The sequence below is a fragment of the Magallana gigas genome, chromosome 4, assembly GCF_963853765.1.
Source record: "Magallana gigas chromosome 4, xbMagGiga1.1, whole genome shotgun sequence".
Classification (NCBI taxonomy): Eukaryota; Metazoa; Mollusca; class Bivalvia; order Ostreida; family Ostreidae; genus Magallana; species Magallana gigas.
Genome location: NC_088856.1, coordinates 34787136 through 34802695, shown reverse-complemented (window position 1 = coordinate 34802695; position 15560 = coordinate 34787136). Strand labels below are relative to the sequence as shown.

Sequence of the window (15560 nt, the reverse complement as noted above, 5' to 3'; positions counted from 1 at the left end):
ACAGCGCGCCTCAAATATCTCGTACCTCGTTCCGTACAACACTCTTCGCCAACATTCCCATGTCCCGCTCGGTTCACAAATATCGGTTCAAGGAAAATTCTCAAGTGCCGTTATGACTAACACGGTCAGGATTTATATTTTTCAAACATAATAGGATGGTCTCCAGCACTGTTGACATAAACCTGCTTACGATTTATGTGTCTTTTTGCACTCTATTACTATGCTAACAATGTGTTAGGATTTTTCTGAAGGCATACACAGTTAAACAGTTTTGTTTGAAAATTTAAAAAAAAAGAAGACTAAACTCTTTGGACAAAACGATTCCTATATTTATCTTTGACTTCGCACTGAAGATTTTTAGTGTTGAGCGTTTTTAGCTATATTTTACACATTGAGCGAAAGTAGAACATGTATCATGTAAATCGCTTTATGAAAGCGATTTAGAATTAAAAATCAAAATCGACGGCAATTAATGTTCAGTAAATAATGAATGGTTCTTAAAAATCACTAATGAAATTAAGTAGGTTTCTTGTATACCAAAGTAGTTAAAGTTTATAAATATTTTTTTTTAAAGTTATTGCTGGTTGTTAATGCGATACCTTTTTTTCAAAATGTTTCATGGGTAATAAATTCCGGTGTTGTATAGCAGTTTTCCCCCCATAGTAGCTTTTCACTCCGGAAAACCTACTATATAGTAGCCTTTCCCCCTGGGGGCCCGATTTTTAAAACCCCAATATAATGATTGAATAGTGTTCTATAAGTGGGAGCTAGAATCTCAAATTCTAGAGATGACCATTTAACCATATTTTCACAGTGGTAGTGGTATAGCACTAGTATATGACCCTGAAAATTTTAGCCTCCAGGATAGGGGCCCTTGATGTTTCCGAGCCCGATGTTTGAAATCCAATTATAATAATGAATAGTGTATTTTTAGGGCCAGATATCTCAAAAACATTTAAAAGTAAAAACATCATTTGAAAATACACACTCACTCATATATTTCTTTATCAAAATGGTTAAAAAATTACGCTTAATTCTGCTTTTCTTTTTAAATTTACGAACAAAAATATTAAAAAAAGGCACGCGGGTAAATTCATTATTCTTCAACACATTTAATCAATTCATGATGACTAATGATATAATAAATAACTAAATAAATAAATCAATAAATTTTTATTCATAAAAGTAGCAACCGAAAAACAAAAATAGATAACCAACAAAAGCGCACTTGATGTACGTCTTTTTTTTCCAGTTGATTAGAAGAACAAGCTTATATTTAAAAAAATAAGTCAGCTCATCACAAAAGATGTGTTAGTTTTAATTTTTAATTACCCTTGTTTCATTGTTCGAAAAAATAATATGGTACACAAGTAAATCTTTCAAAAATATGAAATAAATAGTATGATAAGATTTTTAGGTAAGTGAATCGTATATCTTTTTTATATGGCTTCGGAGGTGTGGTTTTTTTTCAACCAATCAAATTCAATACCAGTATTTTGGTAAGCCTCGTTTTGAGGTCACAAATTTACCAGACTCTATGCTCGTCGGAGATATACGGAGACAGCCAAGCGTCTGGTTGAACAAGACTACGATTAGATGAAAAAGATTCGAGGTATTCCGAAATCCGTGTAAAAGGTGTTCCAAAAAGGTTTAACAAAAGGTGAAATAAATGGTGATGACACAGGAATGTTATGAAGGCGCGTGCCTTTGTTCATATCAGGGGTGAAAAAACCATGTATTTTATTCTATGTATTAATAAATGCCATAATTATCCTTTATTATGAGAAATTAATATCAGTTATTGCAAATTATTGCCACGAATGGTCCGCCATAAACATGACCGGAATGTAAAAAAGGGGGAAAATCTACTTTATAGTGGGGGTAATCTGGCTATAAAAAGGGGGAAAAACCACTATATAGTCAGCTTTCCGTGGAGGAAAAACTGCTATATAGCCATTTTTCTGGGAGAAAAACTGCTATATAGCCATTTTTCCGGGGGAATAGATGACTAGGGGGAAAAGGCACTATATAACACCGGTACCTAGTTTAAAAACTCCATAAATTTATATTTGCATCCATGAGGTATGCTTTCCTCTATTTCTTAAGAAAATCAACTGTAATTTATACAGTTTTAAACTGTCAAGCCCTATAGCTACGTATGCGATCGAGTGTAACGACCAGGCTTGGGGCGAGTTACATTGTAAAGTAATTCATTACATTACCATTACTTCACGGATTTGGACATTAAATTACCATTACCATTTCTTTATTTTTTTAAGTAATGCCTTACATTACCATTACTTGAGTAAAGTAATTGAGAAATAAAGTACGAGTTTACGTGAATGTTGCAGAATAACCTCCGAGGTCGAGAAATGTTGTTTTGAAATATAAAAGCCGAGGCGTTAGCCGAGGCTTTTATATTTCAAACAACATTTCGAGACCGAGGAGGTTATCCTGCAACATTCACGATAACAAGAACTTTATTTCTATTCTACTAACAGCTCAGTATTTCTACAGATCATTTCTCCTATAGAGAGACGATCTAGGTCATTTTGACAGCTGTTCCGTGTAACCCCAATGGTTTTTTTTAGTAATGTTTACATGTGTATTGATCAAAAGAATCACATGCAGACGACAGAATTTTTCTTTGGATTTTTAATACTCTTTACTTATTTATAAAATATCTTTGAATCATGTTCCTGATATATTAAGGGCAATTTAGTGCGATAATTACTACTACAAGTTATATATTTTATGTAAAAACACGCAGTGAAAATGTGCTAGGGAGGTCCTAGGAACAGCCGCATTGATCTCTTAAAAATAAACATTTGAGGCAATACACATCGTTTTGACTGGAACTAGCACGTGAAATTGACATGGTTTTAAAAAAATTTACGGTTTGAAGTTGTACTTTCATGATCAGTGCGAGACAAATAGGTATTTCTGATCTGATAATTTACTGATGACGTTCGTGGTATATTGGAGAATAATGTCCGCGGCATCTCTTTGATCTCGGCAATAACTGTAGTAGAATGCATTACCATTACCATTACTTTGTGAAAAGTCAAAAATAAGTTTTCAAACATTTTTTAGAAAATGTTTCAAATATAAAACACAGTTTAACATACGTCATGCATCTACAGGTTTATGGTCACTATCAGGGTCAAATTAACCGATTTATACCAGATTAATTGCATTTTCTGGTCATCAAAGTTTCGCCAAGGTTTCATCTTTTAAATGCATCCTGTCGGGTATGAAAATCTTCCCAGCTATAATAAATAAACTGCTACAGGAGCAGTGAAATTTGTAATCAGGAGATACTGTTCGACAATCTTTGTCTTAAGATTTATTACGTGTTTAGGCAATAAGAGAACAAAATACACGAATCTTGTCAATTCTATCAGTCCAAACTAATGTACTTATTGTAAAACAGAGAGAGAGAGAGAGAGAGAGAGAGAGAGAGAGAGAGAGAGAGAGAGAGAAATTATTTTCAAATGGGTTACAATAATGGAAGTGATTTTTAAGCTTCCAGAAATCATGGTTGGACAGCAAATTTATTTTAGCTTTTAAAGGTGCATATCTTGAGTCACAACCAAGAGAAGGGGATTGAGGTGTTTAGCACTTTTTAAAAACAACAGATTGTTTTGATTTTAAGATTATCCTGAGGGCATTAAAATGAGTGCTGTTGACACATTCTTTATAGTAAATAATGAATTGAATGCACAATAAATTGGGGTAAATTTTTCAAATTATTTTAAACTCTCTATAACAACATTTTTAAAAAACGTTATTAAATTGTGCTGTTATAGCTAATAATATTGACAATTTCAAAATGGGTTGTTTTATATATTTTTTTAATAATAGAACATAAATATTTTTATCTCAAGAATTAGTTTTTTTCTTCAAATAGTTTTTGATCAGAAGGAATTTCAGTTGTTCAATTCATCACAATTTTAAATATATTCTCAAAATAGACTAAAATGCAACAAAAGTTAAAATGTAAACGAAAACATCTTATTTGAAACCTTTTCTGACGAAAGTCCTGTTTGGACATTGACTAACTTCGTAGTTGTTACATGTATGAATACCGGGGGTATTTCTTATATTTGTTTTATCTGTTTTCATTTGTTTTAAAATGATTTATGGAGGATGGAAGCTGTTTCGTTAAATAGTTAATGATTTCATCCATGTATTTCAACGCACCCAGATTTTCTGAACAAGCGCTAGTATATGTACCTATTTACTGGCTATGAGGTCAATAGCAATATTGCAGTTGCTGTCGAGGGGGGCAATAAACTTGCTATTGTGCGAATAGTCACTAAATAGGCGTTTTATTATTTATTATTATTTTTAATCAGTAGGGTGTGAAAATATTAGATATTTCATAAAGAACAAGTCTTGACGGAATGATGAATCTATGTTACCGGTATGTTATACATAGTTTTAAATTCTCTGAATGTTTAAACTTTAATGTCTGCACAAATGGATATTTACGTATTGTTAATGCAGATAATGTGATTCCTTGCTTAATGTCAAAAAACCATCTTTTTCTGCCCATTAAGAAATTGTTTTCAAGAGATTGCTCAAACAGTTGCACTATCATATAGCAACGGATGCTAAAACAGCAATTTAGGAAAACAACATAGTTCTAATTAACGTACAATTATAATAGACAGTAAGTCAAAATTACATACAATGTAAATTAGATAAAGATATTTCATAAATTTCAACTCAGAAAGAAAATATTGAACTCCTTTTTTTGCCGGTGTCGTATAATTTAAGGTCCGCTCTGTAAAATGGTCCGGGGCGGACCATAAATGTTTACATTTAAGGTCCGCCTTTGCACTAAAAGGGTCCGGCCCGTATAAGAAAAGGTCCGCCTAACATAAAAGGTCCGGGTATATTTTTAATTTGTATTTTTTTTCTCAATTTCGAGTATTTTGTTATAAAATAAGTGGCATCATTTTGTAACTCTTTAAAAGGAGCACTTACCCGAGGTGAGTTGGTAAACATCCATCACACAGTGTAAATGAAAATACATTATTTTACATGTACATGTAGTTAGGACACACATAAACAGTTTAAAACTGTTGGTTTTTTTTTTATTTCAACATTAATTTTGCCAGTCGATCTTATAAAAACAGGAAATGAAACTGATTGGTGTCATTAATAAAACAATGGCTTCAGTTAGGTGTTATACACACACACACACACACACACACACACACACACACACACACACACACACACCACCCTGCAGGTGTGAAGGGTTCACACCTTCGAATTCAGGTATTTGACTTTTTGAAATGATCATGTATTTTAACAATGGATATTTTATACGTCCTATTTTTGCACATCTTTCCAATACGATACACGTTTAAAAACGTGACCCATTACAAAATTTTAAGATATTAAACACAGTCCTGTAAGATTAGTAAAGAGCCACATTCCTTCGGATGTCTTAGCAGTTTGTATCTTAAAAGAATTTAAGGGGATTCTGTTCCTTAAAAAGAAAATAGTTGTGTGTAAAGGGCAAATGTTGACACTCCGTCCGGTAAAATTTTATTTTAAATTCCTGCCTGCTAAACGCACATATAGTATTAGGGTTTTTTCTCATAAGTATCATATAAACATTATGAAGTGCATTTCTTGGCCCCTCGCCCAAATAAGAATAAGAAGACCATTAGATGAAAATCAATACCGTCAGACAAATAGGACAAACCGACCGTAATATTTTAAGATTATTTCAACGAGACACATTGGATTTCAGGCCTTTGTCACATTTTTGAAAAGTCGTCGGATAAACTCAATTATAAATTTGTTTTACTACAGCAACTTCTCTTTCTTAACATTACATTAAGTTTTCGGTCTTTTTAGTGACACAATGCATGTATATATACATGTACCGGGTCTCATTCCTTTAATTGGAATATCTTACGATGAAAATCAATTATTTAAATACTATTATAAATAATGTGTAACTTTAATCTGAATAATTTAAAAAAAAAAAAACCCTATGCTAAAGTCACTTTTATGTCCACTCCAACAGTAAGAAGATCAAGTGAAAAATATCACTACAAGAATCAATATTAAAAAAGTAGGGAGTGGGGGTGGCCTTTCCCTGATGCTATGTGCCTAATGGTTAGGTCTAACTTTGCAAAAAATGTGGAGCCCCCCCCCCCCCCCCCCCCCGGTTCCGATGTATGACTATGCAGTTCTTTTAACGAGGCGGACCTATTCTTGAACTATAATATTGGGTCCTACCTCTGAAATAAAAGATCATCGGGTCAACATACTGTGAATTTTTTTGCATATAGCATTTCAATGGGGCGGACTTTTTCTTGTACTATGATGTTGTGTCCTACCCTCTGAATAAAAAATAGTTATCGATAAAAATCCATACATTATTAATATGTATTTACCTACTAGTACTTAATTCCTTGTTTAACTACATGTACTGACATGTTGATTTTTTTTCAACGAGCGGACCTTTTCTTTAGCGATATTTTATAAGATCATCGGGGTATATCAAACCAAGTATTAATATTAGTATCAATTATCTGCATCCAGCATTTCAACAGGCAGACCTTTTCTTGAGGCATAATATTGGGTCCTACCCATGTATTGAAAGAACATTGGGGTCATTCAAAGCAAGTATCAAATTGAATAAGAATTTTAATTTTCTGCATTCGGTATTTCAACAGGCGGGCCTTTTCTTGAACCACAGTATAAGGTCCTATCCCTAATATAAAAGATCATCAGGATAAATCAATACAAGCATCAATATGAATATTAATTATCTGCACTCAGTATTTCAACGGGGTGGACCTTTTCTCGAACTATACTATTGGGTTCAACCCACTCAAAAAAAGATCATCATTAAATGAAAGTCAATGCAAGGGTCAACTTGATTAACTACATGCATTTCTTATTTAAAAATGATACATGTACCATTGCTGCATCGAGACTGATCTTATCTTGGGATATGAAATTAGGCACTTTTCCAACATGGAAGTCAGAGAGAGAGAGAGAGAGAGAGAGAGAGAGAGAGAGAGAGAGAGATTAATCTATACCAATGAAAGACTGCTTCTCTTAGACACTATCCCTTTTGATAAAGACATCAATATTTTACTCCACGGAGAAACATATTTTTCTTTAAACCGCAAGGATATTGTTTTTTTAAGGCAGTTTCAAATATATTTCTGCATTAAAGCGCTTTGTAACATAGCAATTTTATCACAAATTATACACTTTGCACCTACATGTTGTTATTTTCTTCCTCAACGCAATTTTTGAAAGTATCAGTTCTGTCTTTAATTTTTAATAGATGTGCTTTCAGAGAAATCATAACTTGGACATATCAACAATTTGAATTTTGTAAACGTTATCGATGGAAACGGATTTACTTATTAAGTATTTACTTGTAACCAAATCCTTGCTTAATTACATGTATATTATATACTATATATTTTATACATATAAAAGAATTGTACGTTTGATTAAAGGATGTGGGAATAAGTCTTTGAGAATAATGAGGTGATCAAATACTGTGGGGAATAAACACTTATACTTTTTTTTTTAGCAATATTGCATGCACATTATGAAGAGAGTCAGAGAGAGAGAGAGAGAGAGAGAGAGAGAGAGAGAGAGAGAGAGAGAGAGAATATTACTACAACATTATCACTTTCATTACTTTTTTAAACACTTTACCGGTAGTCAGTTAAAACATGCTTTTTAATTATAGGTACAAGTATTATCTAATTAATTTCATTTGTCTTTTCACGTCCTTACAGCTACCACAGTTACGTATGTACGCTATATTGTCAACGTATACCCTCTGTTACGGTAATCCACATATGCGACCTTTTATTATTTATCTTAAACTAGTGATAAAACCTAGATATCTATGAATTATTAATATATTATAATAACTTTCTGGTCTACTGAAAATAAAAAGACAATCTTAGTTGCGAAGAACACTATACAGCGGAGACATTTTTTTTCTTTCTCAGCTCAGTGGTGTATTCTGATTGGCACAGGTGTGAATGCCTGCAGGGCTTCTTTTACCCGTGTTCACCTGTTGTGAAACCCTCTGCTAATACATTATACACACCGGAAGAGATTTAAAAACAACGGGACTACATGGTGTGTGCAAATTATCGACAAAATACTCCTGGTTTTCTTTTTTCAGATTCTTAAACAATTGGTCAAAATCTAACCCGCTATCAATGTTTGATATTCCACAAAGTAATTTATTAAAATAATACGGTCATACATAAACCATACGCAAATAGCCGACTGGATTATGTAAACAAAGACATCTTTAAGATACAAGTACATTAGCAAAAGAGAATAATTAATTCATTTAACTTTAATAAATGACTACGGGTAGGACCTTTTCTTATAGGGGAAAGCCGGACCTTAAATGTTAACAGAAAGGGGCCGGCCGGACCATTTTACGGGGCGGACCTTAAATTATACGACACCGGAAATATTTAACCCCTCTCTGATTTTCATTTGCTAAAAGACATTAACGACCGCGACAGATCTAGATATAATAGGCGCGAAATAATACCCCCTCCCTTTTAATTCCTTTTTTAATTATTGGGGTTCAAAATATTTTTGCCGCGAAAATTGACACCCACCTCTCCCGTCTGATTTCCATCTCTTTTAGAGAGGAGATTCCAGATATTAAGGCCGCGAATTATTGACCCCCATCGACCATTTCATTGGAAATATGACTCAACATATTTTGAACCCCCCTCCCATCACTCTGATTTTCATTGTTATTGTAGACGGGCCGGGGTTTAAAATAACACCGGCATTTACCGCAATCCCCATGACACATCACGGCTTTCGAACATTACATACTTATAATGCACAAACAACTGTATATAGACAAATGTTGTTAAATAACAAAAAAGATATGAATGGCTATATTTACATTCGCTTTCTTTTCCCCTATCAAATTGCATTGATCGATTTTAGTGTTTACGCACAACATAGAAGACGCAGTCACTAAATCTGGTGCGTATGAATACAATCTTCCTTCAGTTTTCTCGAAGACTATAAACCTGATCACAGTCTGATATTATACTTACGCTGATTAACATTTAATTGATGTTAATATTTTAGACAGTTAAATGAATTTAATTAATTGATTTATTATACCAAAGCCAAGGTTATACTTGTATTCATCGAATAACAGGATGAGGAAACAAAATTTTGTTATAATATTAGAATTTATAGCGTTGTGCACTATTTTCATCGGCATAATTTGGCTGTTCCAGTGGCTCTACCGTTTATCGTGCATTACTTGAGGAATAAGGCGATATTTTGAAGAATGGATTATAATTATAGAAAGTGAATAAAGGTTAAAAAATCGTAAATATAAGCATTGAATCATTTTTTAATAGGTGTGGTCTCAAAGCTTCAAAGCTGTGCACAAACATATTTTTATAATGCGCTAGCGCGCATTACTCAATTTGTATGCACACACCAATGCAGTTATGAGACCAAATAACGATTCAATGCTTCAAGGTGTACGGATAAAACACATTGCTACGTAATCTTTGAATGCAAAAAGAGCAAAAAAGAATTTAAGATATGAAAAAAAGCTAGTACAAAAAGTTATGAGTATATGAATTGGAAAACAAGCATCTAAAATTATAGTACTTACTTTGTACATCTATGAATTCCAACGTATATCAGGACATTAAACCAACGTACATGTATATCAGGACATTAAAGTCATTGGTTGAACAGTTTATATTAAAAAGTGCTGGGTTACTTTTTAGCTCACCTGAGCTGAAAGCTCAAGTGAGCTATTCTGATCACATTTTGTCTGTCGTCCGTCTGTCCGTCTGTCCGTCCGTCTGTCCGTCTGTCCGTAAACTTTTCACATTTTCAACATCTTCTCAAGAACTACTAGGCCAATTTCAACCAAACTTGGCACAAATCATCCTTAGGCAAAGGGGATTCAAAGTTGTGAAAATTAAGGGCAACACCCGTTTTCAAGGGGAGATAATTAGAAATTAATGAAAAATTTCGAGATATTTTCAAAAATCTTCTTCTCAAGAACCAGAAAGCCAGGAAAGCTGAAACTTGTGTGAAAGCATCCTCAGGTAGTGTAGATTCAAAGTTGTGAAATTCATGACCCCCGGGGCTAGGGTGGGGCCACAATGGGGGGTCGAAGTTTTACATAGGAATATATAGAGTAAATCTTTAAAAATCTTCTTCTCAAAAACTAATCAGCCAGGAAAGCTGAAACTTGTGTGGAAGCATCCTCAGGTAGTGTAGATTCAAAGTTGTGAAATTCATGACCCCCGGGGCTAGGGTGGGGCCACAATGGGGGGTCGAAGTTTTACATAGGAATATATAGGGTAAATCTTTAAAAATCTTCTTCTCAGGAACTAAACAGCCAGGAAAGTTGAAACTTGTGTGGAAGCATCCTCAGGTAGTGTAGATTCAAAGTTGTGAAATTCATGACCCTCGGGGCTAGGGTGGGGCCACAATGGGGGGTCGAAGTTTTACATAGGAATATATAGAGTAAATCTTTAAAAATCTTCTTCTCAAAAACTAAACAGCCAGGAAAGCTGAAACTTGTGTGGAAGCATCCTCAGGTAGTGTAGATTCAAAGTTGTGAAATTCATGACCCCCGGGGCTAGGGTGGGGCCACAATGGGGGGTCGAAGTTTTACATAGGAATATATAGAGTAAATCTTTAAAAATCTTCTTCTCAAAAACTAATCAGCCAGGAAAGCTGAAACTTGTGTGGAAGCATCCTCAGGTAGTGTAGATTCAAAGTTGTGAAATTCATGACCCCCGGGGCTAGGGTGGGGCCACAATGGGGGGGTCGAAGTTTTACATAGGAATATATAGGGTAAATCTTTAAAAATCTTCTTCTCAGGAACTAAACAGCCAGGAAAGTTGAAACTTGTGTTGAAGCATCCTCAGGTAGTGTAGATTCAAAGTTGTGAAATTCATGACCCCCGGGGCTAGGGTGGGGCGACAATGGGGGGTCGAAGTTTTACATAGGAATATATAGAGTAAATCTTTAAAAATCTTCTTCTCAAAAACTAAACAGCCAGGAAAGCTGAAACTTGTGTGGAAGCATCCTCAGGTAATGTAGATTCAAAGTTGTGAAATTCATGACCCCCGGGGTTAGGGTGGGGCCACAATGGGGGGTCGAAGTTTTACATAGGAATATATAGAGTAAATCTTTAAAAATCTTCTTCTCAAAAACTAAACAGCCAGGAAAGCTGAAACTTGTGTGGAAGCATCCTCAGGTAGTGTAGATTCAAAGTTGTGAAATTCATGACCCCAGGGGCTAGGGTGGGGCCACAATGGGGGGTCGAAGTTTTACATAGGAATATATAGCGTAAATCTTTAAAAATCTTCTTCTCAAAAACTAAACAGCCAGGAAAGCTGAAACTTGTGTGGAAGCATCCTCAGGTAGTGTAGATTCAAAGTTGTGAAATTCATGACCCCCGGGGCTAGGGTGGGGCCACAATGGGGGGTCGAAGTTTTACATAGGAAAATATAGAGTAAATCTTTAAAAATCTTCTTCTCAGAAACTAATCAGCCAGGAAAGCTGAAACTTGTGTGGAAGCATCCTCAGGTAGTGTAGATTCAAAGTTGTGAAAATCATGATCCCTTGGGGTAGGGTGGGGCCACATGGGGGGGGGGTGTTAAAATTTTTCATAGAAGTATATAGAGTAAATCTTTAAAAATCTTCTTCTCAGAAACTAATCAGCAAGATGATTCTTTATAATTGTTAAGACTTTGGCTCCAGGACAATTCTTTGGCCTCACAAGAAGGTTCAGAGTTTGATGCGGCTAAATATCCCATATATAAACAATTGCAAAGGATCTTTTTCAGAACTGCAATACTCAACATGTGATATGACTATAAAATTGAAACAGGCAGCTATTTTTTCATTAGACTCTTTTTGTATTACTGTATTGAGTTTTTGCCCTTGATTTATTGATTCTTGATTATTTTAATTAATGCATCCACTGTTAACCAATTATTGTGATGATTATTTTTATACAATAATGAATATTCAATGTATTTAAGTTGTTCTGCATAAGTAGTTTTGGGTAAGGCCGGATTAGTTTGTTTATTTTTGATTTCCAATTTTTAGATACTATGAATTATTTTAGGTCGGCACATATATAGGGACAGTGTCTATTTCATTACGATTATCGACTGTTTGGGGTTAAACTTGAACAGGTATGGATATATTGAGTGGGTGGACACCCCTGCACTATCTAATTTTCGTGGTTTCTAACCTATGATACAGAGTGTGCGGTCATTCCTGCCCTGTATCGCATTAATACAAGTGTGCGGTCATACCTGCTTGTGGTGGTTGGGGCGAAGCACTAGTGTATGGTCATCCCTGCTGGCGTTCTGGCCTTTCTGGCGCAAGTGTGCGGCACTCCCTGCTTGCGTTAGGTTGAGCTGTTGGCGCAAGTGTGCGGTTATCCCTACTTGTGTTAACGTTGGTACCTGTTGAGTTGTTTATCCCTACTTGCGTTAACGTTGGTACCTGTTGAGTTGTGTAGGTGTGCGGTCATCCCTGCCTGCGTAATGTTGAGTCCCTATATATGTGCAGAAGCGGTGATTAAAGTCTGCTCTTGTAAATATTGGCAGCAATCAGGGCTATCCGAGTTCCAAGGGGGGAAAATGGATTTTATTTATACAGGATCTACATGTATTATTGTACATTATCCAGATTGTTTGTATTATGACTCCATTAAGCTGACTTTATCATACCTATTGTTCCTCAGGTGAGCGATGTGGCCCATGGGCCTCTTGCTTAAAGATATTTGCACATGTAATAAAACTGGTTTAAAAATGCATAAAGGTTAAATTGCTTCTTAAGGGTTTCTATTGCTCAAACACATTTAAAATAATTACGTAATCCTCGTAATGCCGATGCCATGTCCCCATAAATATTTGTTTGACAACCTCCCTTTTAAAAACCTTTCGCTCCAGGATTGTACTGTAAAGAATATTTGCCCCGAACAAGGATTTTGCACACCGATCTATCATCGCACTTCATTATTACAACACATGTAAAGCAGTTAATGTGGTTTTTATGTAATTAACCTTTCAAGTATTACAAATTAGTAACAAATTTGTATTAATTTATACTAGTACTACCCTTTTTTTAAATCTTAGACAGATGCTTGTTTTACATTTCTTTCACTGTTGAAACTGTCAATATAAGTCACAAGTATAGGAATTTACAGTAATAAATGTTTTTTTTCATAAAGTTTTCTTTACCTGCCTTCATATCGCACTTGAAGTACACATACATGTATGTACTAGATTTTGAAAATCGGTCTTTTAAACAAGACCACCTCCGAATCTTGATTTCTCGATATCATCAGTGAAATTTTAGACATATGTTTGCCGAGTGTGTTACATAATAAGTCAAGATCGTGCAAATATTGCGTCAAAAGTTATCATTAAAACGATTTCAAAGAGGGGCTTTGAATTTATAATTATCTCTGGGTGAATGCCTATCTTACTTTTCTGTCTTACGCAATAGCACGAATCAATATGGAGAGCTCTTTGTATGAAAACAGATCTTAAAAAAGAATGTTGAATTTTCAAACCTGCGATCCTTGAGCCCTACTTTGTCCCAGGCATCAAGGTTTGACAATCTAAAATTTACATGTCACTACATCATATTAGAATGCTTAATCAAAAATCAAAATGTAGCATTGTAGTTTTTGTTGTTTTCTTTTAGATGTTTTCGTATATATTTCAATGTTAAAAAGGCTCGATTGAAATGGTCATATTTAGACTGTTTTTATCTCCTTTAGAAGGAGAGTTCGTTAAAAAATATAGAAAAATATCCAAATTTAAAATATAGGTAAAATGAATGGACGTTTTTCTTAGTAAATAATAGTTTTTAACCAAACAAATCATATCTTTAAATCTTAGGTAGAACTGATTGATATTTTGTTGACCATCCATCCTCCCTGTACTTTAAATCCCTTTTGGAGCGCTTTGGTATTGGTCAGAGGTTCACTCTTTAAACATTGCAAAATCTACTCTACATGCGGAGGCTTATATACTGATATCACAATTTATAGTATTTTAGTACTTGAGAAAAAAAATGTAAATACGTTTTCCATTAACATTTCTTTTGATTAACCCCATCTTAAAAAGAAAGAATACCCTTTACATGAGGATGCTTCGTAGCATGTGTTCTTTTTGGCACTGTGTTTCTAGAAAAGAAGCCCAAGTTGTGAACTGTTTATACAGACGGACTGACAGACGTCGGCAAATAGGTGATGAGGAAAGGTTGTAAAATCTAAATTATTTACACTATCTTTAAACAAATACAACGAATTGATTAACACAAGGAATGAATTCTCCAAAATGCAATTACAATGAATTACAATTAATTTGCTAAGATTTGCTAAGATTCGTCAAACCGAGAAAACGAGATGCAATCCATCGTCCCAAATGTCATGAATGTTAAGGATACCATCTTTTTCGTAATATGTGTTAAAGGAGAGCGTTCACAGAACAACAACAAATCTACATCAAAAGAATTTATGGTCTCATTTGAAAAGTAACAGGAGATTTCTTGTCTTATTATCGATGGTGAAGAAATTGAGCCAGTGGATACCAAATTACTGAAGATAAACATTAGCCAGAACCTATAAATGGATGCACATGTAAAACATTTTACCATCGTCAATTAAACCATGCAGGTTTATGTGAAAAAGAACTGGTCCTAGTTCAACATTGGTGGGGGGAGTCTGTGAGTACATGTATGCATGCCTGGGGTGGTCAAAGCACACGCTAAAATAATTATTTAATTGACTGATTTAATTTGATTATAACATATTTTTACTGTGCAAAAATACAATTGCGATTGGGCACAAGTTCCATAACTTAGACTGCCCTCTCAAGTTCAAGTTCAGTTTATTCACTCAGACCAAATAATTAGGTACAAGAGGAACATATATATAATACATACAAATACAAATCGTCAGAGGTACAGACAAACAGGTACATTTTCATACAGGGAAAAAATATAAATAAAAAAGAACAGACTATAGAATCACTACTTATATTAGATTTTAGTATAAAGGATCATAATAGGAAAACAACTAAGAGGAGCAGACAGCATCAACAATTTTTGAAATAAATACACATAATTTTCTTAGCGATTTACAATTGCAATTAGTCATGAGTTCAGAAAACTTAAAAAAATTTGGTCTTTTCCAATATTTTGTGTTTATGTATTTTTTCCTTATTTCTTCTAGTGCCGAACATTCTAAAATATAATGAAATTCATCTCCAATAAGACCTTTATTACACAAAAGACATAACCTCTCATTCAAAGGAATGTTATACCATCTGCCTGTCTCTACAGGAAAACGATGGTTTGATGTACGAAATTTAATGAATTTTTTTCTTAGTTTTACAGGTAAAATATCAAGATACTTCTCAAAGCCAAAATATGGTTTTAAAATTTTATACACTTGACCTCTGGAAGAACAATTTATATCATTTGACCATATTTGCATAAAT

General features: G+C 34.3%; 1 protein-coding gene across 3 annotated transcripts in view; it reads right to left on the bottom strand.

Annotated features, from left to right (window-relative positions):
• LOC105322367 (uncharacterized) overlaps nucleotides 1-13310 on the bottom strand; it is a 31149-nt gene extending 17839 nt beyond the window's left edge. For 2 of the 3 annotated variants that reach the window (XM_066082236.1, XM_034450007.2), the window contains exon 1: nucleotides 9680-9722. Coding sequence is in view for 1 of the 3 variants with exons in the window: in XM_034450007.2 (XP_034305898.2) it covers nucleotides 9680-9688 (9 nt within the window). In the remaining 2 variants the exon portion in view is untranslated. Of the gene's footprint in view, nucleotides 1-9679; nucleotides 9723-13289 lie in introns of those variants that run through there. The other variant, XM_034450016.2, reaches the window with a different exon arrangement.
• Nucleotides 13311-15560: the final 2250 nt, after the last annotated feature.